The sequence below is a fragment of the Emydura macquarii genome, unplaced genomic scaffold (genome assembly GCF_026122565.2).
Source record: "Emydura macquarii macquarii isolate MOO-44397 ecotype Brisbane River unplaced genomic scaffold, CSIRO-AGI_Emac_v2 contig_1876, whole genome shotgun sequence".
Taxonomy (NCBI): domain Eukaryota; kingdom Metazoa; phylum Chordata; order Testudines; family Chelidae; genus Emydura; species Emydura macquarii.
This window is the reverse complement of record NW_027132013.1, coordinates 15,957,857-15,983,431: the sequence shown is the minus strand read 5'-3', so window position 1 is coordinate 15,983,431 and position 25,575 is coordinate 15,957,857. Positions and strand designations below refer to the sequence as shown.

Genomic DNA, 25,575 nt, shown 5'->3' with positions numbered 1-25,575 from the left:
TCCTTCTCAGGATTGCTTTCAGCTGTGGACCTGGTAGAAGTAAACCCATTGCTTGGAGCTTCTCAGGAGGAAGTGAATGCTACAGCCAGTCTTGCAGTGGATGTGATAGCAACATGCTTTGGGCAGACAAGAGAAGGAGCCCATGCTGTTTTTGATGAACTTCCAACACCCAGTTCACCAGATGAATCAGACAGTGAAGAGCAAGTGAGGATTTAGGATCCCCAAAATGCTGGAAGACACTTCCCATTGGGCATTCCAGGGCTCTGCTGAGGCACTTGGATGGATGATAGATTGTCAAACACTTGAAGTGTTTTACTTTGTTTTTAAAGAGACTAGTTTTTCCATTTGACCAATAATCTACTGTGTGATGTAATAAGTTTTATTCATGTAGACAATTAGAAGTATGTAAATTTAGACAAGTAATAAAATACTTACTACCTTGTTATTTCTGTCGGTCACCATTACTTCAGTCTTAGTCTCTGCATTTTCCTTTCATCCTGAGTGTCTTCTAGAGTCAGTACAGTAGTTTAGTTGAAAATGCTGTAAGACCCTGACAGCTCAACCACAGACTTTCAACTGGAATAGACATCTCATCCACTTCTTCTGGAGCTACTGCCAACCAGTTTCTCAGCTATGTCCATGCATAATCCTTGAGAGATACATGGGAACACCACTCAGGGCCATGCAAGCTCAGCTCTTGTGGAAGAACTTGTAGTAGACCACACCTCCTAGGATGGCCAGTTCCACGATGATGATGACAGATAGCAGCAACTTGTTGGTCATAACTCTAGAAAGAGAAAAGGGAGTGTAGGAGCAAGATACTTAGGGCTATTGCCATAACAGTCATACCTGAGAAGTTAGATAACACTTATTGGGTCATCACCTAAAGCTCTTTAGAAATGTACTTTATACCCTCCAGTGTGGTTTAAAAACATTCTTTATGTAATCTCTCCACCTTAGATCTTACCAATCAAACTTAAGCAGCCCATCAAGAAACTTTCTTTTGCTCAATTTCAGCCATTCGTTTCTCCTCATTACTAAAAGTTGACTTAGCATTTAAACTTTGTCATTAAGTTTAAGAGTACTTCTGTTGTGTAGAATTATCCACCTAGCTCTTAAAGTAGGAAGAAGGGATGATGAAGTGCTTCCTACACCAAACCCAGCTTTCCAACTGTTCTCTGGGAATTTACATTCTCCACTTCACTCCTTCCAGTGGTGCTGCATTCTCTTCTCCCACCCCCCCTCAGGTAAGTAGATATTTATCCAATTTTATTTTTATTTCCCACTATAAGAGACAGGACTACCCCATGTTCACCCATTAACTGTCTAATATGTCAGAGGTATTTCTTGGGAGCAGAGATCACCTAGTAGGACTTACAGTGCCACATTATTGTACATTTCTTTGAAACTCTACATAAGCCACCGTTACTCAGCATACTAAGCCTTTGAACAGCAACCCATTTTAACAGAAAGTTATTAAAGAATGCTACACTACTCTAAATTCCTTCAATAGCATTAGTCAAAGAAAAGCAGTTTTGGTATTTAAATGGATAAGATTAATAGAATCCAAAGCCAGAAGGGACCACTGATCATGTAATCTGACCTCTAAAACAAAAAAGTCATAAAACTTCCCCGAAATAATTCCTTTTGAACTACAAGCACACTCCCAATGTTTTCCCCAAAATGTTCATTTGTTACTAGGGTCATTCTACAATGTACATAGATGACTGAAGCATGTCATCAAGCGCTTCAACTGCATCAGAAGATAGCCATGTTGCACCACTTAGAAAAGGAACTAGTGGCAAGCTGTCATTCAGTAATAGGTTAGGTGGATATAGGACTTAAAGAGCCAACCTCAGCAAAGAAAAAAAAATCAGACCTCTCCCTCCTAAAGCAAAATCAATAGGTAGTTTGGACTGCCAAAAGCTTAGCGTAAAATAGTCTGAGGGCACTAGCTAAGAAAACAAGTGGTCAATTTTCAAGATGGCAGCACTGGTGTTCATGAGCTAAAACAGAGGGTAAACACCACAGATAGCTCATTTTCACTAAATAAATCAAAAAGATTCAAGAAAAGAGGATTCAACAAACCTAGGTAGTTAGGCATCATGTAAGTGCAAGGTAACCATGAATTATTGATACTCAGGAACTAAGCATCCATTGTTGATAGCTTAAAAAGTTTGTTCAATATGCAGAAGCAGTCAAAAGTAAACAATGGGTGTTAGCCAGGGATAGAACAGTGAATGGTAAAAACCATTCTATAAATGTATGGTACATTCTGCCCATTAATACAGTTGTCAGCTTGTTACACTATCTCATAAGGGTGAGTTCCACCAGAGACTAATGGAAATAGGGCAGGGAAGACCAGATGGAAAAAAGTTTTAGAACAACATAGTTAGAGAGAGGACTGAGACACCTAAAATGAATAGAGTGCTACGCAGGAACTCTCATTTACTCCAAAGGAAATAAGAAAACAGGCAATGTTATTATGGCAGCTTAATTTCCATCTTGCGTTTAGCTGGGACTCAAAGTACCTTTCCCAGACCTGAAAAAGAGCTCTTTGTGGCTCAAAAGCTTCTCTCTCACCAACAGAAGTTGGTCTAATAAGAGAGAATACTTCACCCATCTTGTCTCTCTAATATTCCTCACTGAGCAGATATTGAAAGTTTCCATGGCATTTGGAAAAGAGAGACTGTAGCCCATTTATTTGGGCAAATTGCAGTTACAGTCTGTTTGCCTACAATCACCCTACAATTCCAGCTGTTAGGGTGTTTTTCATTTCCTAGACTAAATTTCTGTGTAGCATTGCTGTGTGTTGTAAAACTGTTCTAGCAGAGGTGGTTGCATTTGGGTTCCAGATGAAGCAATTCCTGCACAGTCTTTTGGATGTATCTTACTTTGAGATTTAGAAGCATAATAACTGTTCAGGATTGAAGTAAATGCCAGACCCCAATAATGACCAAAGTTTTAAAAGGTAAGTAAGTTCATCATTTTACTCACCTTCTTGACATGGAACGCAGGATCTTACGGGTTTTGCTTAAGTTTTCGCTTGTGTTCACTAACTAAGAAGAAAAACATGTTAGTTTCCAGTTCTTCTGAAGGGAAATAAAGCACAGAGCCAAACCATACCAGCAGTTGGTTGAGGGCATGATGAATTAAGCAAACAGAAAATCTGGGTTCAAGAAGGACCTTCCTATAGTCTTAATGCTCAGACACCGCACTGTTGCTCTAAGCACTACCTAGAAGATGGGTCTGAAATCAAGAACAGATGCATTTGACAGGCTGTTGCCTGTCAAAGTTCCCTTGTTTTCAAGGTGTGGGCTGCTTGTGATTACTCAAGCCAGGGATCAAGTGTGGTCAATACCCTCTCCAGTACCAGAGTAAGTGGGGAAAACTATCATATGATTTGTCTAAAATATTGCTTTTTGTAAGTTGTCTGATACTATCCAGTTAGAATTGAGACTAACCACCATGGCAAACTGCTGAGGGACTATTTTTAAAAGCTAGTTTGTGATGAACAGCAATATTGTCAGGTGCTATCTAATAGGGTATGATGGGGAGCTTACTCTCTCTTCCATGTCCTTAAGGATAAACAGCACATTAGTGAAATATGAGGCTACTATATTAGGAAGAATTGGGAATCCCATTGAGGAAGCAAATAAAAGGTTAGAGAAAGATTTAATACATGGGCACAAAAGAAGATGAGTTAATAATCTATTAGTTGAAAGTTAATGCAGCTATGATTTCTAAATCACCTAGTAAGAAACAACCCTAATTTGTTTTGCTTATGTGTATTTTAAAATCTGTCACACTATAAACAACTGAGGTGCAGCCCTCAGACTCATAACCTGGTCATTGCAGCTTTCAGTGTAAAATTTGGTCAGCCCTGCTCCAGAAGTTCAAGGTGCAAAGGTGGGGTGGGGTTTGGGTGAAATCAGAATCATTGTCTTTACTGAGTCAAACTAGGAGCCACTTAGAAGTGCATGTCTTTTGCCATTCATTTACATTCACCAGCACCGTTGGTAATGGATCTGTTTGTTTATGCCCATGCTTTCAAAACCATACTCATTGCACCTGGTGCTTTCATAGAAATCAGGTTGTAACAGACCATAAAGTAAACAAGATAAGCTGGATCTAGCTTGTTGAAGCCAACTCTAGCACCTGTTGTGTTGTCTTTCCATGACTGGATTTCTCTCATTTCACATAAAGCAATGATATGACTCCTATTAGGCCCTATGTAAAAAAGGATTTGTGATGGCAGATCTGTACTATTCTGCCTGCCAAGTCACCACTCATGGCAACTTTTTTAAAGGGTTGCTAATATCCCCTTCTCACAGCTCCAGGAGAGTCCACAAGTCTATTTAAAAACAGTTCTAGACTTCAGCTCTTTGTTAAGGTAGCATATGCAAAAAGAAAGTGAGCTTGTATTTATTACTATTTCAGTAAAGGGAACAGTGTACAAAAAGCACACTTTAAATGCATAACTCCATAAACAAGTTTAATAGGCTGTTATATCCAAAGGGCTGTATTCACTCTTAGCTTCCGAAGAAAGAATCTTTGATAGATGCAATGTTTTGGAAACAAAATATTGAGGTTATTGGATCGCACTTATAAAGCTATATCTTTATGGGCTGGCTAGTGATTGTATTCTTGGATGAATGGATGAACTAAAGGATGGTTCCTGCAGGAACTAAAGTCAGTGGGAGCAATGAATACAAATTTCCAATGCTGAAACAATTCAGGTAACGAGACTTATGAAGTTTTGCCTTCCAGGGAAATAGCATATGCTGGTTTGACCTGATTCAAGAGGCGTGGCAGACAGAACCATAGACAATCCTAATCTGGGAGAAGGAGTAACTCACAAGAAATCCAAGATCCGATATGAAACTTGGGACCACGGGTAATGTACACTTCAAGTTAGAAATGTAACTCTCAGCATCAGGAGACATACTTATGCTATCTTTGATTAAGCCGTCATGCTCAAAATAGAAGTGTAGGTGCTACAATGCTAGATTCTGTTTTCTTGTGCATCAATCTAATGGTTTACCAAGTTTGTTATTTGTGTGCAAATCTATTCAATGCAACAGGATTGCAGAAATGCAGCCAAAGGTTTAGTTTGGTCAGCTAAATCTTCATTTCTGATACTACTCGATAATAACAGAAGCTCAACTGTGCACAGGCTTAGTTTGCAGCGCTAGTAGCAAGAACATATCTATACTTGTTAGGTGAGCAAATTTGAGAGAGACCACCATATGCATTAATCTTTTTAGAGTGGAACTGCATTTTGCCAATGGTTCACTCAAAAAAGAAAGGCTTCAGTGTGTAAAGTCTAACTTTTAGACAAGTTTACAGATCTTAAAACCACTATTAATAGTTTAAATTATTTAGTTGAGCTATTTACTGACTTGGCCCCAGGAAGATGGAAGAGACCTATTGGGTAATCTAGCCCATCCCATCCACATATAAAGTCAGGCTGAAAACTGGTTTAGTCTCTTCCATTTGCTTCGCACTGTCAGGGTGAGAATGACTAATGTTTAAAGATGCAGTCACTAGCATAGGACTCAAACCCAAACTGAAATGAACTTAAGTGCCACTTCACAGTTTGTGACAAAGTGCTCTTTATATTGGAAATGTATAGGCTGCTGGGCTGAACAAAATAGGGCAATTTTTTATTTGTCACCAGTCTACAGTCCTCCACCCCCACCAATTGCTCCTTCTTCCTAGATGTCCATATCACAAGCTTTCATACCCATGAAGTAAACATATGAGGGAAGCAGCCAGGTCTCCACTGTAGTTGATACTATAGTTCCCAGTAGGCTAATGCCAGGCTGTCATGTTATAGTGTAAACAGCTTCTACACTCACTCTGCTTTTGGTGCGTTCCAACTGCTCTCGCTGGTCCCCAAGTTCCTCAATTATATCTGTACCTATCTGATCCGTCTCTGCAGCAATCCGGTGTGAACGATCAATGCTCTGAGTGGCTCGGTTCAGGCTCTCTGTCCCCTGGAGAAGCAACACCCTCTGCGACTGCAAATGAGTCTAAAAAATAGATTTTACTGTTTAACTATTAAATGTGGGAGCAAAAACACATTGGCTTCTGATGCATTCTAGAAGTGAGATGCATGGCTTTGTAGACCATGTACTTATAATGGTCACAAGGCCCTTTTAGGTTAATAGAAGCAGACAAATCAATGTTTGAAAGTGGCTGTTATAGAGTATGTCGGTTCTATATTACATAATATTAATCCTTACTACAGATTAGGGATTTATCTGCAACATTTCTAGAGGAAGCCAGAGTTAAATAGAACAAACCACAGTAAAAGGAGGAGGAAAGAGAACAAACTCTCTCACTACAAAGTTATTGAATAGAGCCAGAGAACATCCATAAAATGCAAATAAGTCACTGCTAGAAGCTAAAATATGGAGCAAGAGATGCTGTTCTATATCTAGGTTCATTTGATTTTCCCATGTTAAACTCAGTTTTGCCCCACACTCCCTCAAAACACATAGCAAAAGGATAGCCTCAAAATAAGAAAAAAAAATAGGACACAGGAAATCTTATCATTTGCATGACTTTAGGGACAAATAAATATCTACTCCAGGAAGCCAAGAAAACACAAGATGTAGTTAAATAGAAAGAGGCCTGGAGTAATTCACACACAAACAAAACTACATTCAAAATATGGTTAAAAGGATCATCTTAAAGTTACCAAGGGCAGGAAATCTGAGTCACAACTCAAGGGTTAATCTTAGAGCTACGGATGCTACATGGGAAAGGTTTTAAAACATTCTGGTTAGAAATGAATCTGTCACATTTTCCTTCCTTTAATTCTCACTTCTCTATGCCACTAGGGGATACTTACTTGAAAATAGGATCTTTATTTTTCAAGCACTATCTGCTCCTTTTATCCCTATCTGAAGTCACTCCTTTATCTGCAGCATTCATAATTGGCTGCTGTGGAGATTTTTATGAGGTCACACAATCAGAGGATTACATGCGAACAAAGCAGCAGCAAATGGAATGCCTAGGCCATAAGATCCTCTTTTCATGCAAATAAGTACCTCAAGTAACCTCAGTCACAGGATGAGATAGGCACACTGATCTTGAAGCAAAACTGGATCTCAGAATAGAATATTTTCCTAAACTTTGAAAAAGGCTTTAATCTACCATCCTATACCAAGGGATTGTGAGGGAAGTAACAAATGCCTCATGTACTGAAATATCCAGACAAATCAAGGGAAGCGCCTCAGTCTTCAAAGTTTCCTGGCTCTTGTAGTTTTAGATCTGGTGAAAGGTATCCTTGAAGACTAAAATAATCCATTCAGAGGATAGGTTCAGGATGGACAGCACCACAAACTTCTCACACCAACCAATGTGCCTCAGTTTTAAGACTGGATTTGATTTCAATCTCTATAGTTCATTCATACTTTGGTTTAACTGTCTACAGCACAAGAAATAAACCTAACAAATCCGGTACTTAAAAGTTTTGAGTGGTTTGATCAATATGCTACTTAAATAGATGGATTCTTACATGTACCTGGATTATTTAACTTTAATTATTTTACAAATGTTCTCTCACACTCACTCACCTTCGACAGTGAAATGAAACTGATCATTTAAATGTTTTCCTGCACTACTACAATTGTGTTTTCTGTGCTGTAAGGAATGTTTAAAGAACATATTTCAGTAGTTTCATGAAAATCTAGTTTAGATTTTTTTTTAAAACTATTGAGCCACATGCTATTTGAGCATCTCTTAAAAAGCAAATTTGCTATTTTGAGTTTATTTATTCTTTCTTCTTACAAAGTTGACACATTTACCTTTTTTTTTTTTTTTTTTTTAAAGGTCTAGGTATAATTTTCCTCTCATCTGAAATATTCCCTATTATCCAGCTCCCATCACATGCAGATCAGGTTTACAACCAAGATATGAGCTCAGAAACTAAGGCCTGGTCTGCACTAGAGAGTTTTGTCAACCAGTCAGCTTTGGTTGACAAAACAGGTGGTATACACACTGCAATCAACCCCCCACCAGCTGATAAAACTGCCTTGTTTTTTTGACAAAATAAAATCACCCCCATGAGAGGTATAGGGCTTTTGTCGGTTCAGTTAGGGCAACACAGTGTCAATGTAGACACTGTGTCCCCTTACGTCAGTGGTGGGGCTGTCATTCTCGTTAATTTCACCGCTGAAAACCCAAGCCCTGGCTTCTGCAAGCCCCGACAGCTGGTCTCCACTCTCCACTGGGACCCAGGCTGAGACGCCTGGGTGCTTATCCACCTGCTACCCTACAGGGCAGCCTTGTCAATTACACAGATGAACTATGAAATTGACATGGCTGCCTGTTCCAATGGAAAGCGGGAACAGAGAACAGTGGGGAGGGAGCCTGTGGGCTCTCTGCTCCCCATACTGCCCCTGAGGTTGATGGAAGTGCTCCTGGTGAGGACACACTCCACCAACCTAAGGAGGGCAGTGTTGACATCAGCCACCATTGTAATTACAGCAGTTGCTGTAAGTCAACCCATGTTAGGTTGGCTTATTAAGTGTAGACAAGGCCTAAGTGGGGGCAAGGTACACACACTAATAGCAGCACAGCTAGCTACAGCTGGAGTCACTTTGTAAACACAATCAAGAGTTTTAAAATGTAGTTAATATCTACTTGACACTCACGCTTTGCTCATTTTCCATGGAATAGATTCCATGTTTTGTGTCCCCCCGACTTCTGGGGCCCAACCCCAAATCTGTGCTTCTCATCTCTCTCTGGAACATGGCAAGGTCTCTCTTGTAGGCCCGGATTCTGTTCATCATTTGGCTGCGGAAGGACACTGGTGCATATTTCAGTTCTTCCTCCATCTCCCGCAACTTTGAAGAGAAAAAGATGTTACAAAAGCATCAAATTCATTCTACTAATATAGAGAGGTATTCAAACAATGCCCAACCCTAGGCTGTACTTGCAGCTTGACAGGAGTCCAAGGGATGCACCTATTTTGTGAAGGAGGACATTGTAGCTGCCCTCATCTAATACAAAGGCACAGCACACAAGTCAACAAGTCCCAGCAGCTGCTTGGCTCATGATGGAGTGCTGCATACCAGGCATGGGGTCTCTACAAGTCACACCTTCACATAAACATGCGGGGCAACCAGATTACATTATTCCACAGGCCTCATTTTGTCCAATCCACAACACAGGATTGTGTTAAACAGTCTTCCCTCAAAAGAGAGTCCAAAAGTTAACAAGATATATCCCAACACTTTTGTAACAGTATCAGAGAGCATTCTCTGAATTAAGATCTCAAGTTTACTGTTTCATTTCTTCCAGTGAAAATATGGAACAAGTCCTACTTGTCAATATCATGTCACCAGTACCTTTCATAATTTGATTCGCATTGTTACTCACCATCCCAATAGAATAATACTTTGAATAAGACACTGGTGTACACATGTATCCTGGTACAAGACAGATTGGATAATGCTTCAACAAAAGAAACTAAAACCAAAATTATAAAGGCTGAATTTTTGTACATTTTGATAGTTGTACTTTGCCTCTTTTCAGATTTTTTGGACAGTTTTAGGTTGCTGTCAACTTTCCCATCATATTTACACACGCAGAGATAATGCCCTCAACCAAACCAACTGATCTGAACTCTGAAGCTCAGGCCCATCTCTAAATAGGACTTGTGACTAGAGCTGAGCAAATAACTTGATTTTTTAGTTGGCTGGCGGTTCCGAAAATAAAAAAAAATGTGGTTCAACCAGAAGTTTTCTGGATTGTTGGGCAAATCAAAAAAACATCAACAATTTCATTTCTGGTCACACAAAATGCTTCATCTAAAAAGTGTTGTCCAGCTCTATTTTGAGCCCTGTGTGGGAGCACATTGTGTATGGATCTCTACACCAATAATTCTTTGATGGATCAGGAAAGAAAGGCAATTACTATAGATTCACACTTTAAGGCCAAAAGGGCTTATTAGATCATCTTGTCTGACATCATGTATATCACATGCCATTTCACCATTACCCCATAGTGAGCACAATAACTTGTGTCTGGCTAAAGCATATCTATCTTCCAGAAAATTCTCCAGTCTTGATTTTGAAAATGTCAAGAGATGGTGAAATCCACTACCTTCTCTAGTAGTTTGATTTTCAAATCTACTGTGTCATGTTTCAGAGATTCAACAAATATAATTCTCAAAAAGCACAAAAACCACATGATAAATCATCAAAAATATATTTGGTCAGAAAGAAAACTTCTGGATTGATCAGCAGGATTTTGTGCTGAAATCTATAATCACACCAATCCAAGAGGTAGATCTTTTCCCTGTTCTGAGACTGCCCTTGGATTTAAAGACAATTTGTTCTGTAGTGACTGATGTGTATCTTTCCTGTTCTGAGCATTCCGTGAATCCAAGTGATGGACAGTTGGTAAACAGATTTTACAAGTTCTGCAGTCCGATTCCTCTTCTCAGGAAAAGAAAAGACCACAGATTATTAGAGTCTCTCCAGATCCACTATACTTCTGACGACGACTCCTACAGGGGCCCCCCACAGACTTTTCTCATCTTTTATTCCTCACCATCCTCCAGGTCCATTGTTGTTTCCTATAAGGTCCATAGTGGATCCAAGGTCTGATCCTCATTTAGAGGGAGAGAGGAGAAGAATTAAGATACCTGATTTGTTCATGCCTGCTCAGCCTAGGTTCCCTCACTCATCTGCTTCTCTTATGTTTTCAGAACCCAGCTATTGGAGGGACTGGTGGTCCTGGGTTCCACAACAAGAATGTTTCAATAATCCTTCTTACGAATGAAAAAGTGATGTCTCATCTGATAAGGATTTGATGTCTGGGCAATCCTTGGATGTGATTCCACTGGATATGTCTGCAGTTCAGGCAGTTGTGCTTGACACACTTTCTGAAGAGGAGGATGCGGAGAGTGTTCTTGTTCAAAAAAAGGAGATAATGGATACTGACTTTGATCCTGATTTTTCACCTGATGAACATGTGGGCTGAGACTCCTGCTTCTTTCCCTTCCAAGGGCACTTTACAGTTCCATGACCTGGTTGATCACATGGCATCCACATTGAATTTACTGCAGTGGCTGTGGAGAAAGCCTTATATTCAGTGTTTGACATTCTTAGGCCTACCTCCAGACACAGGATGTTGTTTCCGGTTCCGGATAGCTTTTTACAACCAACTCTTTGGTCAATTCTTCCAGCCTCTTTCCAAAAAAAGAAGACTAACTGTATCAAATACCCTAAGAGGGGTTCTCTTATTTTCATACACATTCTATGTGTAATTTGCTTCTGGTGGCTGCTGCCAGGAGCAGACTTAAGTCTGGCCAAAATCACTCCACTCCTGGTGACAGAGAGAGGAAGAAAAAAAAATCTTTCTGCATTAGAATGGTTAATCATCAGGTAGTAATGGCACATTATCAGTTCCACTTTTTGAAAAAGATGGCTGTGTTTGTCCATGGATTTGCCAGATTACAAAAGGCGGCTGGCAAATGCCATTTTGACCTAATACAAAATGGGGGAAAGCATACTCTCAGAGCACTGTTTGATGCGTTGGACTCTCCCACCAGAGTACTGGCATCTTGAGGAGTTACCTTGAGGAGACATGCTTGTCTTCATTCCTCTTTCCTAGCTGTGGATACTAGAATTAAAGTGGAGGATCTCCCCTTCAAAGGTGAAGGTCTTTTCATTAATAAGATTGACAAACTGCTGGAAAAACTGAAGGAGACTAGACCCACTGCTCAATCACTGGATCTCTGTCCTTCTGCTAAAGAGGCCTTCTACTCCTTTTTGTTATCTGAGGCAATATCATCCTCAGTCTTCTCTTTATTTTTCAAGTCAGAGACGTCAGCAACAGCATCGGCAAGCTACACTTTCATCCCAGAGTGAACATAAAAACATTTTTTCAGGTCCAGACCTGAGGCAAAACACCCTGCCTCCTCCTCTTCATTGAACACCAGACTTCAAGTTTAATGGAAGGATGAAAAGTCATGAACCAATCAGCAGGGATATGTCCCTTCCATTGTTTGGAGAAAGGCTAGCCCATTTCATCAGCAATTGGAGTTTTATAACACTGGACCAGTGGGTTCTAGCAATCATAGGGAAGGGCTATGCTATACAATTTGAAAAATTCCCCTCTTTCAATTCCCCCCCTACCCTTCCCTTTTCAGGGAAACTTTTCCTCATGAGACTATTCTATGAGAAGTTAAAAAGTTATTCTAGACAGGAGCTATTAAGAAGGTATCCAAACATCTGGGGGGAGTCAGATTTTATTCAAGATTCTTTCTGGTACAGAAATAAAAATGGGGGTGGGAGGGAGTGTTTTCATCCAATTTTATATCTAAGAACACTGAACAAATACATTCAGATGTTCCAGTTCTGTACGTTAACCCCCGCCTCCATAATTCCCTCACTCTCAACTATGGATGGGTTTGCGACTCTTTATTTAAAGGATGCATATTTCTATCTGACACAGTCATTGAAAATACCTTTGTTCTGTGGTGACACAATGGCATTTCCAGTACAGTATAAGGTTCTTCTGTTTGGCCTGTCCACAGCACCAAGAGTCAGTACAAAGTGCCTTTCTGGGATAGCAGCACGTCCCAGAAAGCAGAGAATTTGTTTATCCATATTTAGACTATTGGCTGCTGAAGGCTGCTGTACATAAGGATCTATCATGGCACATCAGTTTTACAACCTGTCTCCTTTCAGATCTCAGTTTACTTCTGAACAAGAAAAAAAAAATGCAAGTATCTGCCCAATCTGGTGAATTCAATTTACAGGCTCTATTTTACACTCAGTAGCAAGAAGAGATTTTCTCCCAGAAAACAAGTTTCTCAAAATAGAGTAATCTGTTCTACAAACTCAAACCTGTCGCATTCAGAAAGTGCTTTTCTTTCTCAGCCTCATGGCGGCTACTGCTTACGTAACTCCATTTGCTCATTTCAGAATAAGGCAATGCAGCACTAGATGTCTCAGGTTTGCAAGCCAAACCTAGACAGTTTTCAAATGTTTGCTACTATACCTCAAGAGGTTCTAAGTTCCTTGATATACTGGTCAGGTCAAACATTCTCAGAGACATCCTGTTCAATCCCTCTTCATCATCAGTGACAATAATCTGATAAATGCACTCACCATCCATTGTTTAATGTGAGTCAGACTATAGTTCAAGGCCACTGGGCTTCTCAGGAAAAGAGTTTGTATGTGCTGGAGTGAAGAGTCATTTGTTTGGCTTCAGATCGTTCCTTCCTCATATGGAAGAAAGGTCCATTGTTATCTGAACAACCAACACAATTGCTATGTATCTCACCAAACAAGTTCGGGTGCTCACTCATCCCAGCAGTTATGTGCCAAAACTGTCAGATTGCGGGACTGGTGCATTCTCCACAATGTCTATCCCGTGGCCCTGTATTTAGCAGCAAAGAACAATGTGCTAGAAGTTCATCTCAGCAGGGACAGTTTTCAGATTCATGAACAGACCCTGAAGGATCAGGTGGGATGGGACATTTTCTCCAGCTAGAGTTCTCCCAATACAAATCTGTTATGGAGGTCCAACAGAAAGCGCTACTCCTTTTGTTCAAGAGTGGGAAAGAACAGTCAATCCATCTCAGATGCTTTTCTTCTGCATTTTGGGAAGAGGTCCTCTGTATGCTTTCCCTCCCTCCTTCACCGCATTCTGAATTAATGGAAGGAGGGGAAGATTCATTCAGGACAGGGCAAGAATGTTACTAACTGCCCAGGCTTGGCCATGACAGCAATGATATACAGACCTGCTCCAGCTGTCAGGCAGATCTTCATGCATCTTCCTCTGTCTCCAGATCTCTTATTGCAACAAGGCAAGAACTTTCATCCAGATCCTCAGTCTCTTCATTTGTTGGGCAACTCTGACTGATCTCGAATAGCCCCGTTCCTCATTGGTGCAGAATGTACTAAATTCTATAAACTGTCTAGGAGAGAGGGCGATTCTTTGAAATGCTCTAGATTTGTTGACTAGATGCAGGAAAGATCTGATTCTCCAGTTACAGTTTACATACCTTGCATTTTATAATATTTAATATATTTAAAGATTGATGTGATTCCTCTTTAAAAAATTATCTGGCTGCTTCCACACCTTACCATGTTTTGGTCAACGGCAGATCAGTGTTTGTGTATGATAGTTAAAAGGTTTATGAAGGGTTTATCTAACCTGTCTCCTCCACTGAGGGATTCAGTCCCTCCTAAGGATCTTATTTTGGTTTTATCTATGCTCATGAAACCACCTTTTGAACCCTTGGCAGAATACCCCATATTTTATCTATTAAATCAGTATTTAGCATTGCTTTAACATCTGCTAAAAGGATGAATGAATTACCTGCTGTGAAGGCTGATCCACCATTTACTGATAGATCTGATCCTAGGTTTTTCTAAAAACAATCTGAATTCAGATCAGACAATATATTTGCTGATATTTTTCCCTAAGCTGCATGCTAATAAATGGAATATGCCTTATGTACTTTACGTGCAAGAAGCCTTCTTGCATATTCCTTAAAACAGAACTAAATTTTTTATGAAATCTGGGTTATTTCTTATGCCAAGAATAACCTGGGTCCATACTGTATCTGTTCAAACAATTTCCAAATGGGTTAAACAGTATATGTTTATCATATGAATATTAGTTGTTAGACATTCCTTTGTCTACTGTTGTATGGCCTCATTCTACTAGAGCTGTGGCAACATATTTTGCTTGTCTTAAACTGGTTCCTATTGGGGAAATTTGTAAGGCTGCTACCTGAAACTTGGTTCACACTTTCACTAAACATTATGCTCTTGATTTAGTTTCAAGAGGATGCCAGATTTGGCAGACCAGTGCTTCAATTCTTATTTAATTAGGATAGTGTTCCCTCCTCCTGAATTTTTCAGCACTGCCACAGTGTGTGTGTGTGTGTGTGTGTGTGTGTGTGTGTGTGTGTGTGTGTGTGTGTGTGTGTGTGTGTGTGTGTGTGTGTGTGTGTGTGTGTGTGTGTGTGTGTGTGTGTGTGTGTGTGTGAGAGAGAGAGAGAGAGATGCAGAGCCACTTCAAGAAGAAATGAAGCTTACTTACTTGTAACTGGAGTCCTTTGAGATGACTCTGCATAGTCACACTTCCCGCCCCTTCTTTTTCAGAGTCCTATTATGGTTTCTCTGGGTTAGTGGTGGAAAGAACTGAGGTGGTAGAGGGCACTGCATTCCTTATGTAGACTAGCCTTCAGAAATGCTGAAGGCAGGAGTAGAAGGGGGCACACACACGTTCTAAAAAGCACTACTTGGAGAGGGTTCTATTGTTGTGTACCACCAGCCAGCACAAAACCTGTGGGTGTGAATATGCAGAGTCATCTTGAGGAACTCTGGTTACAAGTAACCAACCTTTATTTTTACTGCTCTGCCCATTAGTTTCTGACAGAACAGGATTAAAATGCTCAAGATCCATAACATGTTGACAATCACACAAATCCAGGAAGAGGAAGGAATTAGACTGCCACGTTTAAAATGATTCTATGATGCAGGACTACCAGAGAAGAGAGTGTAAAAGCAGGGATTCGCTACTTATCTCTTCAGCTTCCCCCCACCCCGCAAGACCAAGAAATCTAAGGATTCTGATTGCACCTCCAGCAATCTGATTTACTTAATAATTGTGAGGTGGCATTTGAGTTTAGTGCTTGTGAAAAGTGCAGGCTTGACAGTCTTGGAGAATGGAACCATATTTATCTAAACAGGTAGAGGATGTTCTCTCCACACTAACCCCATCAGGGTTGAAGCACATGGACCTGAATGAACTATTTCTAAGGAGATAGGGAAGTGTATGAGCTGACATCCCATTTGGGTTTTAGCAATTGGGTTTTCCCCAATGTCACAATTCCAGCCACATCCTTACCGTTTCATTTGCCTCCTGTTGTTTCTCATCAAATTCTCGGATTAGTTTCTTCTTCTCTTCTGGAAAAGGAAATGGAACCACATTAAATAGGCTATGAGGAAATTAAAACAGAACTCAAGGCAGCATACAATAGGAACATCATACAGAAGACTGAGCTAACAGAAGAGGTTGACTAACAGAACACCAGACCAAAGTTCAGCCTAAAATGGGGACTATCAGAAAAGTCTTATGAAGGGCCAGATAACTTAAAACCAACCACACCGTAACCAAGAAGTGAACACACACATCAACACTCACCACTAGCTTTGGAAGATCAAAAATATTGCTGATTTCTGAGACAACACAAAACTCCATTCCCAGGACTATGCTGATAAAGGTGCTTAACTCAGGAAGGTGATAAAGACTTATGTTGGTATGCCTCTCATAAACAATTGCTTATTTTGGTACTGAAGTTGTACAATTGAATAGATGTTAATCCCAATATCCTGGCCAAATTCCATGTATGTACTTTCATTCTACCTTCTTAAGTTTCCCCTGCAGTTTCTACTGGATACAGCATCCTTCCCTTCTCTTGCTTGGTTGGACAATTGCTGACTTCATCAGTAGGTGAAGAAATTCATGTATCTGTAAGTGATCTAGAATCTTTCCAGATAAGAGGTGCTGGTCAAGAACTCAGATCATAATACTGGAATAATGTCTGAACACACATCTCTCTTGGCTAAGCTGATTATCAGTGTCACCCCAATGAGCTATGTATGTTACAGTTTTAATGTGAACTGCCCATTTGCTACTGGAGTCTGTAATGAGGGTCTGGGCTTTTGAAGGCAATGTGTTGTGTTTTTAAAAAAGAGCCTGAACAGATATATGTAGCATTTGTTAGATGCTTTTACCCGCAGTGCCCATCCCACCCTCATACTGCAAAGATAATTGGGAATGGTATTGTGTTAGCAGAATTTTAAACAAACATCTAATATCTTGATGCTACAAGAATGCAATAGTGTATGTTTTTTTATAAGCTTGCAGAAAGAGCTTGAGAAGGCCATAGAACTGGTTTAGGGCACTGTAAAGGGAGAGGGCAGTCATGTTTGGAAGAGTTCTGATAAAAATTATTGTTCGTCTCTCCTAGAAACTAGTGCAAGTTTGTCCTGATTTCAAATGAAATCAAACCTAAGACTGAAAGAAAACACAGGTCAATATTTTCAAAGGGGTAGCCATGTTAGTCTGTATACAGCAAAAACAACGAGAGTCCTGTAGCACCTTAAAGGCTAACAAATTTCTGTGGGCATAAGCTTTCATGAGCTGCAACCCACTTCGTCAGATGCAGCCCACGAAAGCTTATGCCTGCAGAAATTTGTTAGTCTAAGTGCTACAGGACTCATTTTTACAGGTCAATATTGACATAACTCATCTACTCCAATTGCAGTATTATGAAGACGCTACAGTCTCTCCATTGTTCCAGTAGGAACAGCAGCTCTAAGGTCAATTTTCTGTTATGAAGTCCTGCAACTCTGTTCCGCAAAAGAAGCCAAACTCCACTAACATGATTAAAATTTTAAACTCTCAGTAGGTATAAGTTTGAGAAAACATCCAAGTCTTCAAAATTGCTCCTTTTATTTTTATAACTTGTCTGACTTTTGTTTCCCTTTCAGCCCAAAGGGAAGTTACACCATAATATTTGAGTTGTAAGTAGCTTCTGATGCTGACTCAAGTTGTCAGTTAACAAGGAAAAGTTATAATCTCAAATGATACAAAAAGCCAGTTACTCTAATCACAGTATGGACCATGACACTAGCTGTCAGTGCTAACATCATGGGTCCTTACCTTGTGGTACTATACTAGCTTCCTCAATGCAGTAATAAGTGAATAAGAAGTTGGCTAAAATACATATTTTCTGCAATTGCCTTGAGGTAGAAATTTTTGGACGGTCTCTTTAAATGCATCCCATAGAACCCATTAGGAGAGCAGGAACCAATTCAAAGTGCCTTTCTTCTGTTGAGACAACTTGGATATATGGGTGTATCCTACCTCATACACAGGGCAATTTGGGAATGATCCTACTAGAGTAGTAGATGCCGTCTTAGCTAAGATGTAGGGTAGTATCATCACCCCATGTCACATTCTGGGGTGCAATCCAGACCAGTGAAGAGTTGTGTCACCTCTTACCCTGTAACCCCGTATGTCTTCACAATGCCTTGGCACTGTGGCTCTTTGCCTGGAATGCTCAGAGCCAGCACCAGCATGCATTCTACCTATGTATTGGGCAGCCCTGTTCCAATGCTTTGGATCCTTGAGCCTGCCTGCAATACCACAGATTTCCACTAGTTTCTACCACCCTTGGTTAACAAATGGTATGGTGATGCCATATTCTCCCCAGTCCTGAATTTCCCCAAAAACATGTTCTGAAACATTCAAAACATAGTTTTGAACATGTGCCATCATCATCATACAGGGGAAATTCATAACTTTTATACACATTTCACCATAATATTATTGACCAGCGAGTTCTTAGTTTTCAAATGATACCTCACAAGTCATATTTTATACAAAGATTATTACAATAGCATGTAGGATCTGAATATAGGTGTGCTTTTGGTCACACCCCTGTCAGCTAACTACCAGTGTAGATATAAATATGTTTTAAAAGTATTTCTGGAACAGCACAGATCAGGAAAAAAAATACAACTATGGAATCTTCCATGGCACTGTTGATCTTCCATAGCAATCCAAGAAACTGTCCAAAGTACCACCCAGTTAAATAACCAGATTTCAACATTTTTGGATGATGCATTTTGTAAGAGGTTGAATATTAATGTACCTCATTATACTCACTCCAAAACCCTTTTCAAAACTTTGAGAATCACACACGCACATACACAAACGAAATGCAGTCACGTCATGAGTGGAAGATGGTTACAGTTTAACACTGCACAGTAATACCACAGAGGAGCATAAGATGTAGAGAATACTTAAGCAAATTGAAAGAATTAATAGCTAATCTGAAATACAGAGAGGACGTTGGGGTTAAAATTCCTATTTTTGAAAGAAGTGTCATTAGATTGTTAATGACGATGAGTAGTCAGGACCTGGGTTTCATAATCCTCATAAAAGGTATCTTTAGCATCACAGTGCTTCCTGGTATCATGCTAGAGCATCATGTAAGTACGACTTTCCAGGCAACAGGGTTTTCCCCTGAAAGACTCCTATCCAAGAGACTAACTCTGACAAGATCCCACATCTGCCAAGATCTCACACTGTGGTGGTTTTGCTGTGTGTAAATTAGAACCTTCGTCTTCGTACAGATAGAAGTTACTCTTGTACACAACAACTCACTATTTCCAAATATAGTTACAACTTTGCTTTTAACATTTTACTACTTGCTGCCATCTCCAACAGGCTTTTGGTTATGCAGAATTTGTTTAGTAATTTGTTTCCAAACCATTAACAGCTGCTACTCATTAATGCTGTTTTTTGCCTACTTTTCATGCCTCCAAGTGGAGTAATAGTGTACTGCAGTTGTAAGTTACCAGCCACATAACTGCAAGTGACAAACTAAAAGTAGTGTTGATGTAAAGAAAAGTTTGGTCTAAATAGTAATAAAGGGTAGGTGATGTGGGTAAAAAATATTACAATGAAAAGACTTACAGAAAGTCAGGATAGATTTGACAGTCTCGTTCAGAACACTCAGGATTAAACTGCTACTAGAATACATCAAGACAAGTACTAATACAATAGAAGGAACACAACTTAGGAAGAGCCTATGATGATGTTATCCATGTGATCACAATAAGGCTAAAAAAGTGATTCAATTCCTCCTAAATAGGAATGGATTGTCATTTTACTTATTAGTAAAGGGTAACTGATCAATATTTGTTTAAAAAACCAATATTGCCCTGGTATTTTACACAGGCATAGAAGAGAAAATTCTGCATCTTGGTCAAGGAATTTATCTTATTCATTAAGAGAAACAGCTCTCCAGATTTGTATCCCTCTACAAGAGCTCAAGGACTTAAAATTCTGTCTCAAAAGAGTTTCAGAGGCTGCAAAAATCTCTTTAAAGTAGCATTTTTTATATTATCTCATTCTGAGGAAGGGCTTCAGGAGACTTTTCAGAAGACAAAGATGCACCTGCCCCTAATTGACTAGAAGCAGAAGAAATATCTAGTAAAGAAGTACAATTTCCAAAGTCTCCCAAAACCTCTTGCAAATTTTTCTAAAAGCAGTCTTGGGGATGTTCTTCTACCAGATTTGAGCAATTACAAGATGCTTAAATTCATGAGTTTTAGCATTTGTAAAGGTCTCTGAAATTTAAGGTTATCCTTAATAAGCATTTCAAAAATTGCTTGGCAGTAATTATCCTGTTTAGCCCCATAAGCAGCAATTCATTTCTCAAAACCCTCAGTTTTCTATGAAACTCTAATGATGGTCTATTTTACGGACAAACTTTCACTACTACTGTTCATAAAACCACCTCTTTAAAAAAAAAAAAAATAGAGCTCTACAATTAAGTCAGCTCCCTTCTTACTCTTCTGTTCCACATTTGAATGAGGAATATCTATCTAGGTTCCTACATGGATCCTCTCACTGGGGTATCAAGAGTGCCTCCCAAAATTACAAAGTGAGTAGTCATTTCTCATCCTTCCCTACAGTGAACCAGCAAAGGATGGAGTATGGGGTTTTCGGGAGGGGAGGCTTGGTGGACTTATGGTAGGAAGGCTGGGCTGAAAAGGTAGGTAATTTATTTTGCTCTGAAGGAACTGAATTTTGTAGTCAATTTCAATATCAAGCGAGATCCAGATTTGTGATCCACTCACCAAAAAAAGTCCATTCTTCTGCACACACGCATTTCATACTTGATGTTGATAATATGCTAGTTCCAACAGAATATAGCCATTATGGAAGATCATGAACATCCAGGATGAGGTAATTCTTTTTGGGACAATTTTATGGAGAGATTTGAAGAGGTGGAGACAGACTTTGAATTGACCCAGCATTCAATGGGGAGCCAGTTGAGAGTGGAACACTGGAGTGTAGTGCTCTCAACAGCCTGAGAGACCGAGCAGGTGGACTGCCGTATTCTAAACAACCTGCAGCTTTTTATAAGGTTGGTGGTTACATACTAAGTACAGAGAATTACAATAATTAATTCTGTGGGTCACAGGACTATGAAGTGCCATGGAACAAGGACTATTTTCCTATTCACTTGTCTAGCAGAGAAAATAAGTCAGCTGAGTAGACTTGAGGTAATTATGTGTTAGGCTTCTCAAAAAAGCATGGGAACTTCCTGATTGCAAAGAGATTCACTCATATTGCTAAACATTCTTGTTTTGGGCCTCTTCTCTTTTTCAAATATAGCCAGAATTCACCAGATGAATTAAAGGGCCACCATCCACATTTAGAGAGAAGACTTCCATTAGAAAATGGTTTACCTACTTATTTGTATCTGTATCTGCTATATCTAACATTACTAAAATTGAAAGATTTGAGAAAAAGTTATTTTGCCAGTATTACTTTCTGCATTTTGATAATGTTACATAGGGTGTTTCACTTTAGAAATCTTCTCTAGATTATGGGGATCTCACACAGAAACAGGGAAGAGAAATCATTTAAAAATAGGAAAATATAGCAGTAAAACTACAAAAATTGACAGGTGTACTACTGGAAACTACTTTTAATTATTTATCATTAATTCATATGACTAGATTTCCACCTAACAATCTTTAAGCAAGATTCTAACAACATTTAGGAAGGGAAATGGAGTTCACGCAGTAGACCTAGAGTAACATTAAATGAATACCAGAAAAACTTTCTCTACACAAGAATGTAGCTCTGCTGCCCCATAGAGCAACACTGCCTCTCCTGTTTGTGCTGAGATTGAAGCCAAAGGCCCAGAGTGTACAAAACACTAATCACTGGAATTATTTGCATGTGTGTTTCAATGGGACTACCCCTGGGAGAAAGTCATGTATAAGTGCTTGCTGGCTTAGGACTTTAGTTAACCCAGCAGCAGCCATGCTCAAGGGTGAATCTGGCAGTAACTAAGCAGTAACATATAGCAAAGCCAGAACTACCAAAAGCCTACACCTCAGAGTGTGCCCTGCAAAACAGCAAAGCCAGAACTACCAAAAGCCTACACCTCAGAGTGTGCCCTGCAAAACAGCAAAGCCACCCACAACTGTAGAGGAGACAAGAACAGGAGAATTAGCTCAAAGGCAGCAAATGGTATATCAGACCTCTGCAATCAGTTCAACACACTCCTCTCTACATAACTTCTTCAAATAATCCTGTGAATTTAGTGCTGGTAACTGGTTCTCGCCTGACAATTTCAGAGATTGAAAATCTTTATTTATCCATAGAGTAGGTAAGGCATAGAAAGTCCAAGTTTCCCCTCACTGCCTCATTAGTGTGCCTCATGCATTTAGCCAATCTTAAGAGTCAGATTTCAATCTCCAAGTCCATTCAGTTCTTGGCCTCTTCCAAGGATGCCAATAGTTCTGGCAATAGTTCTGGCTGGTATGATGAAAGACAAGAGTTCAGGCTCTGTATTCCACTATGAATCCCCTGAGCTACCCAGCCTACAGCATTATCCCAGCTGCTTTACAAAGTGAGATGATTTCTGTTCTGGAAGTTGAACAGAGCTTTTCCTTGAACCTACTGGATTTTCAAGCTGATTTGACACTTGTTATTCAGAGAGCAAAAGGGGATATTATCATTTAGATAGAATTTGTGGTGTAACATTATTACCGTCCTCATTTCTCTTTGAAACTTGTAACTCCACATAGTAAACTAACTGGGAACTGTTTGAATAGCTGTTGCTTAATGTATTGTCTGAGACGGGACTGTGAACAAAGATCAAACTGTAGGGACTTGCTTTCCTTCAAAGCCCTTGTGGTGGAATTACCTGTTAGCACCTGACTTGCTTCAGCTACAAGAGAAGCCTCGGGCCTGATTTTTTTATCTCGGATCTGCTTCAATTTTGATAGGGAAAGTCTAAATCACAAAACTGATGTCTCCAGCTTTATTTTGGATTTACCCTGAAATTCTCATGAACAAACTCTACACATGAACTGCCTATCAGATTATTTAAACTGATTCCAGAAAGCAGCCTCACCATCTCTGGGATGAAATTTACCTAAGAACTTTACTCAGAACTATGAGTATTAAAACAATGAGAGTCCTGTAGCACCTTAAAGACTAACAAATGCATTTGGGCATAAGCTTTCATGGGCAGAAACTCACTTCGTATATTGACTTTTCTTTTTATTAATAAATCTTAGATTTAGTTCATAAGGATTGCCATAAGCATGTATTTGGGTGAGATCTGAAATATTCATTGACCTAGTGGGCAATGTGTGTGTTCTTTTGAGATTGATAAAACTAAGTATGATGAATAAGGTTTTCAGCAATCTCTCACTATACTAGAGTAGGCTGTCTAGATGGGAGTCAAAGGCTGGATTGCTTAAAGCAGGGGTGGGGAATTCGGCAGTGGCACGGTTTCACAGCAGCGGCAGGGTTCCGCGGGGGGGCGGGCGGAAACCCTGCCGCCGTTTGCCCCTTTTCGGCGGCGGGGGGGGGAATTCGGCGGCAGGCACTCAGCCGTCTTCCGCGTACCACCATCGGGCCCTTGGCAGAAAAAAGGTTCCCCACCCCTGGCTTAAAGGGAACTATAGGTTCACTTCCTGATAACCAGTGTGGTATTGCAGAAGCTGTTTGATTACTGACTTGAATTTAATAAACCCCCAGTTTTGGGGATTGTCTGCCCTATTCCTTGCAGTTTGCCCTGAGTAAGCATTCTCAGTGTGACCTCTCCAAGAACCATGGTCACAGCAGCAGCAACCAGAAATACAAGGTCTCAAGACGTCTCTGTCAGTTTGGAACTTGCAGAGGAGCAATAGCAAGTGTCGTCAGGGCTCTGCTTGCTCTGGAAAGCCAGCGTGAGAACTGGGAAGCTCTTTCTGAACCAGACAGGAAGGGGTGAGGAGCAGCGGGGATTGTGACGGGCTCTAGCCAAGGAACGTGCCTTCCCCACGCACACGTCAAGCCCCGGGGCGCGGCGGGATGCCAGCCCGTCATGGCACTGCGGCGGCTCGGGCACAATCCAAGCGCCGCGCACCTGCCTGCCGTGCGCGTCTGAATGAAAGCTAAGCCCCCGCCCGCCAGCTCCGGGGCAACAAAGGGGGATCCCCGGCGCCGCGCTGCGGGGAGACGCGCTCCGAGCTACAGACACGGACCCGACAGGAGCGACACGCTTAGTGGGGGAGGGGAGAATTCCTGCTCCCCTCCAGCGTGACAACGGCCCCGCGCTCGCCTCGCCTCACCGGCCGCGCTCCCCCGCAGTCTCTCCGGGACGCCCCGCAGCTCCCCGTGCAGGCCCCGGAAGATCTCGTGCAGCCGCTCTAAGTGCTCGGAGGAGCTGGAGTCCCGACCCGCCATAGCTGCGAGATCCCCTGACGGCGACGCCGGCAGCTACTGGCTGCCAACCCCCGTGGCCGGTTACCAGGCTCCCAGGCGCCTCATCACCCTCGCTCTTCACAGCCACTTCCGGGACGCGGATCGGGGGGCTTCATCATTCCGGACACTCGTCCCGCACGGAAGGGTGCCCAACATAGCGCCAGATGATAAATCACTCGGCACCACGGGCAGCGGCCCTCTGACAGCGGGGTTCACAGCCCAGTTCCCCACCGCCTTGCGAGAGCAGCAGTCGGGGGGTCTGACTTTCCGCTCCCGAATGGGACGAGTACGGTTATATGGAGCAGGCACTATATCAGTCACCTCAAGAAGGAGGCCCCCAAGACGCCGTGCCGCGCACTGCATGTTGGGAAGTGTAGTGCAGCGGTGGGGTGAGTCACGCGGGAGTCATGGGCCTTCCAGGCAGGCCCGGGAAACTAGCTGATGACTGGACCTGGCAGTGCCGTGCGTGATGCCTCCCCTGAGCGTCTCCCCTGGGCGTTTCCGCCGGAGTCCGCCCCCGTCCTTGTCAATCATAGCAGGGAGAGCTGAGCGGAGGAGCTGCTGCTGGTGCCTTGTTGGTCTCTATTCTGGAGCCGTGTGACCCCTCCCATTCCCACGAGGTGCTGGGACAGGAGCCTTGGTTGTGACCCAAATTACCTTTGGGGGCTGAAACGCGCCAGGCTTGGACTCAGTTCAAAAGTGAATGTTGGGAAAACTTGTATTTAAAATACCTTTTGATGGTTTATGAATCCCTTGCCTGGCCCCAGAATAGGGTGACCAGATAGCAAGTGTGAAAAATCCAGACACTTTTTTTTCAGGGGAGATATAGTTGCCTATATAAGACGCAGCCTCTAATATTGGGCTGTCTGGTCACTGGCCCTGGTGAAGTGTTGGGATTATTTAGGTAATGAAACTCCAGAGTTGTGTTTTAAAGCATTATGCTTGCTCTGTGCATGCCTCTGAATAACAATGTGGTGGTGGGGCCTTTATCACAGGTGGGGAAGTTTGGTTCTGAAATAACAAATGTTTGTCTGAAAACTGCTGTAAGTACACACAATCTATACCTGCCTGACCCCATCCTTTTCTGCAGGCAATTGATGGAAAATGTGCAAAAGTCACAAGCACATCCAAGAGCAAGGTGTGAGGGGATTTGATTCCGTGACAAATGTAGTACTGATGTGCATATAGCAGCAATTGTACACCCGAACACAGGAAACTTGCTTGAGACACTTCAAT

The 25,575-nt window shown here is 41.2% G+C and overlaps 2 protein-coding genes across 4 annotated transcripts in view; one reads left to right on the top strand and one right to left on the bottom strand.

Moving 5' to 3' along the window:
- ARG2 (arginase 2) overlaps positions 1–443 on the top strand; it is a 29,295-nt gene extending 28,852 nt beyond the window's left edge. For both annotated transcript variants that reach the window (XM_067557767.1, XM_067557768.1), the window contains one exon: positions 11–443. In XM_067557767.1, the coding sequence (XP_067413868.1) occupies positions 11–216 (206 nt within the window). In that variant the 3' untranslated portion in view covers positions 217–443. The remainder of the gene's footprint in view (positions 1–10) is intronic.
- VTI1B (vesicle transport through interaction with t-SNAREs 1B) lies at positions 359–24,453 on the bottom strand. Of its 2 annotated transcripts, none has more exons than XM_067557774.1 (6): positions 24,207–24,453; positions 15,892–15,950; positions 8,667–8,858; positions 5,924–6,035; positions 2,998–3,055; positions 359–787 (listed from the first exon to the last, which is right to left on the bottom strand). In XM_067557774.1, the coding sequence occupies exons 1-6, from the start codon at positions 24,319–24,321 to the stop codon at positions 691–693; spliced, it is 633 nt and encodes a 210-aa protein (XP_067413875.1). In that variant the 5' UTR covers positions 24,322–24,453; the 3' UTR covers positions 359–690. The 2 variants fall into 2 exon arrangements, with proteins under 2 accessions (XP_067413875.1, XP_067413874.1); XM_067557773.1 differs by having other exon boundaries at positions 2,998–3,059; positions 5,862–6,035; positions 24,207–24,451.
- Positions 24,454–25,575: the final 1,122 nt, after the last annotated feature.

What these genes read in the sequence shown, in the direction of transcription:
- VTI1B (XM_067557773.1), bottom strand. Translation starts at nt 24,321, where the DNA reads ATGGCGGGTCGGGACTCCAGCTCCTCCGAGCACTTAGAGCGGCTGCAC. An exon ending in ACTGCGGGGGAGCGCGGCCG is followed by an intron (nt 15,951 to 24,206) that starts GTGAGGCGAGGC and finishes TTCCTTTTCCAG; the next exon opens with AAGAGAAGAAGAAACTAATC. An exon ending in CTGCGTTCCATGTCAAGAAG is followed by an intron (nt 788 to 2,997) that starts GTGAGTAAAATG and finishes TTCTCTTTCTAG; the next exon opens with AGTTATGACCAACAAGTTGC.